This window comes from Acipenser ruthenus, chromosome 4 (genome assembly GCF_902713425.1).
Source record: "Acipenser ruthenus chromosome 4, fAciRut3.2 maternal haplotype, whole genome shotgun sequence".
Classification (NCBI taxonomy): Eukaryota; Metazoa; Chordata; class Actinopteri; order Acipenseriformes; family Acipenseridae; genus Acipenser; species Acipenser ruthenus.
This window is the reverse complement of record NC_081192.1, coordinates 94,870,974-94,876,973: the sequence shown is the minus strand read 5'-3', so window position 1 is coordinate 94,876,973 and position 6,000 is coordinate 94,870,974. Positions and strand designations below refer to the sequence as shown.

General features: G+C 35.9%; 1 protein-coding gene across 2 annotated transcripts in view; it reads left to right on the top strand.

Moving 5' to 3' along the window:
- Positions 1-1,095: 1,095 nt before the first annotated feature.
- The window catches only part of LOC117400100 (docking protein 6), a 118,364-nt gene continuing 113,459 nt past the window's right edge, over positions 1,096-6,000 (top strand). For both annotated transcript variants that reach the window (XM_059023112.1, XM_034915226.2), the window contains exon 1: positions 1,096-1,286. In XM_059023112.1, coding sequence (XP_058879095.1) covers positions 1,221-1,286 — 66 coding nt within the window. In that variant the 5' untranslated portion in view covers positions 1,096-1,220. The remainder of the gene's footprint in view (positions 1,287-6,000) is intronic.

Sequence of the window (6,000 nt, the reverse complement as noted above, 5' to 3'; positions counted from 1 at the left end):
ATGCAAGGGCCCACCAGAGACAGGGCACAGAGCTACATCAGAGGAGCCTTTCCCCAATACTGGGACATTCATAACCATTATCGGTTAACTTCAGCGTGTAAAGAGAGCTCCCTTGAAATACTGGTATAGATCACCACCGCCTTGAATGATTAATACTAGTTAATCAATATACTGCTCTTTGCATTGCTTCTTGGGTCTAATCAGGCACTAACTGCATCAAAGCAGCAGTTTGTTCATTTTCACTATTCTTAGAATGTTTGCAGAGCTGAAGTATGGTCATGTGACCTTCTGACCCACAGAATGTGCTAACACCTCAAAATCCCTCGACTCAGAATGGACACCTTTTTCTCTTGTGTTATTGGCTTTTACTCATTGTGATTATGACCTGAATTATATTTATATATTTTATCCTATAATTTACTTCTTTGCAATACAAACACCAGCCTTGTTGTAAGAATTATTATTATTTTATGTTTTCAGTAGTTAAACAACACATGAACTGAACAAATACAGAAATAATTAACAAAATCATTTGAAATCTTTTAAACTTGTGTTATATATATATATTCATTGTAAAAAAAAAGCCTGTAGGGTAAATTCTTACATCAGATTCTTGAGCTCATTACATCTATGTGATGCTTCAAGCAAGCTGATTGTGTTTGAGCATTTAGAACTGCCCATATTTTGCCTATTTTCACATAAGCCCCCGTTAGACACCTTTGTTTATTACAGGTGAATCATTCCTTAAAACAATTACAATGTGTGAGGAAAATAAAGTCAATTTTAGTTAAATACAACAGCATCTTTAAATCAAATAGAATTTATATTGATATTACTGTCACATTTTATGTATGTGTTGTATTTCGAGAAGTGAGACTATGCCTTTAAGCCAGCATCAATTAACAGGCACAGTTCAGAGAACAAATACAAAATGATTCATCATAAATAGCAGCATGGTGAATGAATGTGGAAGGACCTGTCGAGATTCCACCCCTGTGGTGAATAAAGGATGGTGTGATCCAGGAAGCTGAGCTCCTACTGAATTAAATCAGCTGACAAACTCTATCTCCCTCTATTCAGATGGAATGAGCCTTTGGAGGCGGTTGCCCAGGCAGTGATACTTGAGCAAGCATTCTGAGGGCTGGAGTGCCAGAGTGTCTTAAGAAAAACTCTCAGCAGAAAAAGGGGACTTATCTTGGCAGTGAAGGATAGCACTGACTATGGCCTCCAACTTTAATGATATAGTGAAGCAAGGATATGTGAAAATCCGCAGCAGAAAGCTGGGGGTGAGTAGCACTTGCTGTTAGTGTGGCAAGTAATTGCTTAAATAGTTGGATTTAAAATATTGTAATTGCCCTGTAGTGTGCTGTTCTGCTGTGTGTGCGGAGATCTAGATAGGAATTGAGGAATGGGGAAACTTTTTAGAAGAACAATCTTTTGTACTGTGTTGTTTTTGTCATTGTGGTTTTGGACATTTCATCTTGAAAAACATTAAACAAAAAGGTTTATTCATTTATTGAAAATGTATGGTTTGCTGAGTTCGGTATGGCATTTAAGATTTATAAATGTAGATATAATGTATATTAGGGGCCAACTGAAGCTATGTATTAACCATCGCAATATAAAGATAGTAATGTGCTGTATGCGTATCCTGTGTACTGTTTCAGTAGTATGCATTTTGATACCACTTTTCCATTTTCCATCCAGGTCAATGAAAATGTTATTGGTCTGAAGCATACTGTATGTAAATCTCATGTCCAGTTAGCTGTCTCCAGAGATTTGTAAAGCTAAAAGTTCTGAAACTAAAACTGCTTCTGTCTGTCTTCACCCAAGTGGAAAAGCTGCCTGTGATACAGTCAGAATTGCAGTTAAGGTCTAACAATACATTCACTTCAAGAAACAGAAAGAAGCACAAACCCATCTGTGCATTAAAACAGTTGGCTTTTAAATTGAATTAACTGATTGCAGCAGAGGCTTGATAAAACTGCTGCACTGTGGTGTGTTGTAAATTCTTATGTGAGGCAGGCTCAATAGAAATGAGGCACTTGAAATAGCTATTTAGCTAGATGGCAAGCTTTTTGTGTGTTTGTGGATTGTGTTTAGTGCACTGATGCATAATGCAATCCTGCAGGTGAAAAAACTGGAAAAAATATAGTCCATTCCCATAATTTGGTTATATGATACAGTGTTGAGTATACTGTTGTAGTCAGGCTTCCTGCTACATTAATACTTATTATGACCCTCATTATAACATGCACCTTATTATAGTACACAAAATGCTTGGATCCAAAGGACATTGGTTTAATGAGCATTCAGTGTGTGCTTTTTGTGTATTGTCAGACTAGCTTTTCCTTGATAATATCCTTTTAAAGTAAATTCTGAGCTAAATTTTTGATAATCAACAATATTCATACATGGCTGGAAAATGAATGTATAGAATTCAAAACAATGAAACAGCTAAATACAGAAACTAGGCTGTTGTCCCAGAAGCCCAAGAGTGTACCACACCAGTGCACAAAGCAATCTATATTGTGGTTCAAGGAGAGTGATCTAATAAAAATTCAAAAACACTGAAGGAGCTGTCAAAAATGGCTAATATGATGTAAAAGACTGTTAATTTAGACTCCGTTACATATACCAGTTTTACAGTAACAATCTACAATGCATTTGAACCAAATATGCAGGAATAAAAATATATTATTTAGCCTGGCTATTTATATATTAACTGTATATTATCCTTAATACTCAATACCAGGTACTGCATGCTTATAATATACTGTATATAGATTCATTATATAGAGCAAGACAATTGTAATAGTTAACTACAGTATATGGGATGATACATTACTCACTTTTGTGATGGTTTTACAACCTTGGATTGTTGATATAGACTTTGTTTGAATACAGCATAGTGCCCTTGGATCTCTGTCTGAGCTCTTGTGCTATCATGATAAGTGATTTGTAACACAGATACAAAAAGAAATACTGCATACTTAAGGAATTGATATCATTACACAATTTAAACATATCCATCTGGAATTGTATAATTTGCAGTTGTCTTTTGTTTGCTTCCTGGGGTCTGGTGATGCAAAAAATTGTGCTTTGTGTTGTATGAATCAGTAATTACTAATTGAATAACATAGTATTTACACTGTTACTGTTGTTAATAATAAAACCAATAAGAATAATCATGATACAAGCTGTAATGAAATAGCATTGTGAGCTGCATATAACATGCAGCAGAGTGCAGAAGTTCTTTTTTTTACACCTCCTCAGGGAATTCTCTGTTTATAAGACTGCAGGTAAGAGTTCACACTGCACTGCCTCTTGCCTTAGGCAAGAGGGAGGATGAACTCACACCACGGAATAGACAGGTAGAGATGGGATCTTTCCCATCCAGTAAGCATTAATGCTAGTCTTTCAATGTAATGATATGTGCGATTTATATCACACTGGAAACACAAATCCATTTAATATAAAGTGTTGTGTATGTAGTGTACTACTATTGTTGCAATGCAAATGTATTTGAACCATTGAAGATAGGCATGAACCCTATCACACTTAAGCCTTTCTTCCTGTTAACTTATTGTGTGTTGTATTTGGGTAATGGTGTACAGTTGGTAAAATAATAATAACATTAAAATGGTGTCTAATAATGCAGTGTGCCATAGTGCATAGAACAAAGGGCTAGCAGTCAAGAGATTGTGGTTTGAATCTAACTTAATGTGGGACTCTTTTGCAGCCCCCTCCCCTCCCCCTTCTGCTGCAGTTCTGACAAATGTAAAACTTGTTATAAGCATGAATCTGAGCCAAGCAAAGTCCTTTTGTTACTTTACAGGATATTACGTTTCATTGAGTTATTAAGTGAAAGTGCATCAGATAGTTTCACACAATAACATTATATATTTGGGTTGCTGCAGTTAGGAAACTGATGTGCAGGATTGGTAATCACAGTGACATTACACCATGAGAATAAGGTCAATTATATATTGCTTTTTTGCACTATATAATTTATACATGCCCTACTCAGATCTAAATAAATGAAACTGATGATCCATACTTCCCGTACTCTAGTATAATTAAGAGGCTGACACAGGGAACTTTTAAAATTAATTTTAGTTCTGAATTAGCAGCACTTAAGACTGTAGTCCTTGTGTATAGATCAGATGTGCTCTGGAGAAACTGTGAAAATGCAATTCAGTACATACCCATCCAATCATTGACCTGCTAGTACCAACAATGACCAATGAAGAGCAACTGGCTAATCCCAAGGCCTAAAGGAATGAGCTGTGAAGAAAGGTTGAGGGAACTGAATTTATTTTGTCTAGAACAAATAAGAATTAGGGGGGACTTGAAAAAGCTTGTAAAGGCTTAAAAGGAGTTTACAAAGTTAACACTATCCCACACTTTAATTGCAGTACAGTAACTAGGATAAGAGGACACAGACATTAAGTGGAGATGCAGAGGTTAGGCAACACAAGGAGTGGTGACGGTATGGAATGAGTTATCTAGCCATGTTGTGGGTGTTGGATCAGTGGGATCCTTTCAGACCCACCCTGACAAAGTATTAAGATCAATCAGCTGGCCTTCTCTCTTTCAAAAGCTATCTTATATTCTTATGGTGTTTTGTCCACTCAGGGCCAAGTTAATTTGATTCTAAACCAGGCTTCCATTAGTGAAGAACTAACCTTTTCAATTAATATAGGCTACTTCAGTTGTATTACTATGTATCTGAAGCATCATCAAACAGTATTACACATGCAGAAGGCTTAGCTTACCTACAGATTCCAATGAAAATATGCAATTGCAAAACCACACTGTGTCTCAAATCTCTAGAGATTCGACTGTCTGTTCTAGGAACTCACACTATCACTTTTGTGATGCAGTTTATATCTATAATAGCACATGAAAGACAAAGCTTGCTTGAGAGCTGTTATGTTTGACACAGGTAACCTTTATCTGAAAGAAATTAGATTGTAATTGAATCTTGTGTTCGGTACATTTTAGTTATTTAAAGCAAGCAGCGTATAATATGCTCCCTTTTATTGGTTTATGGTCTCATTTGAAGTGATTTTTAAAACCCAAAAAGTAATGACTAAAGCTAAGGTAGATTGGAGAGGTAGATTGGAGTAAAATAGAGAAAACATCCACAGAAAAAGGATGGCTGTTGTTTTTTTTTAAATGTAGTGCTAGAGGTGCAAAAAAATTACATCCCAAAAGTAGACAAATCTAAATCTAAAACAAAATGGCCAAAATGGTTTAATAGATCAATTGAAAAAAATATTCAGTGAAAAAAAGGGACTTTACAGAGCGTTTAAAAGGGACCAAAAACAAAGTACACAGAAATAGTACTTGGAACTGCAAATGCAAGTCAAAAATGAAGTTAGAAAGGCTAAGGGGGCTAAAACCAGTTCCAAAATGTTTTTCCAATATTATACTAGCAAGAAAACATTCAACTAGGAGGTTAAATGTCTAAAAAAATAGCAAATATATTAAATGATTACTTTTCACAAGTTTTTACAAAGGAGGGTACGGACAACATGCCCCACATGTCAACCTGTTCCTATGCAGTTTTAAATCACTTTAGCATAACAGAGGCAGAAGTGTTAAAAAGACTAGGAGCTCTTAAAATAAACAAATCCCCTGGGCCGGATGAGATCCTCCCAATAGTACTCAAAGAAATGAAAGAAGTTATTTACAAACCGCTAACCAAGATCATGCAACAGTCTCTTGACACAGGGGTTGTACCGACAGACTGGAAAATTGCAAACGTAATACCGATCCACAAAAAGGGAGACAAAAACGAACCAGGTAACTACAGACCAATAAGCCTGACTTCTATTATGTGTAAACTTATGGAAACTATCTAATAAGATCTAAAATGGAAAATTACCTATATGGTAACAATATCCTGCGAGACAGTCAGCATGGTTTTAGGAAAGGGAGATCGCGTCTAACTAACCTGCTTGATTTTTTTGAGGATGCAACATCGACAATGGA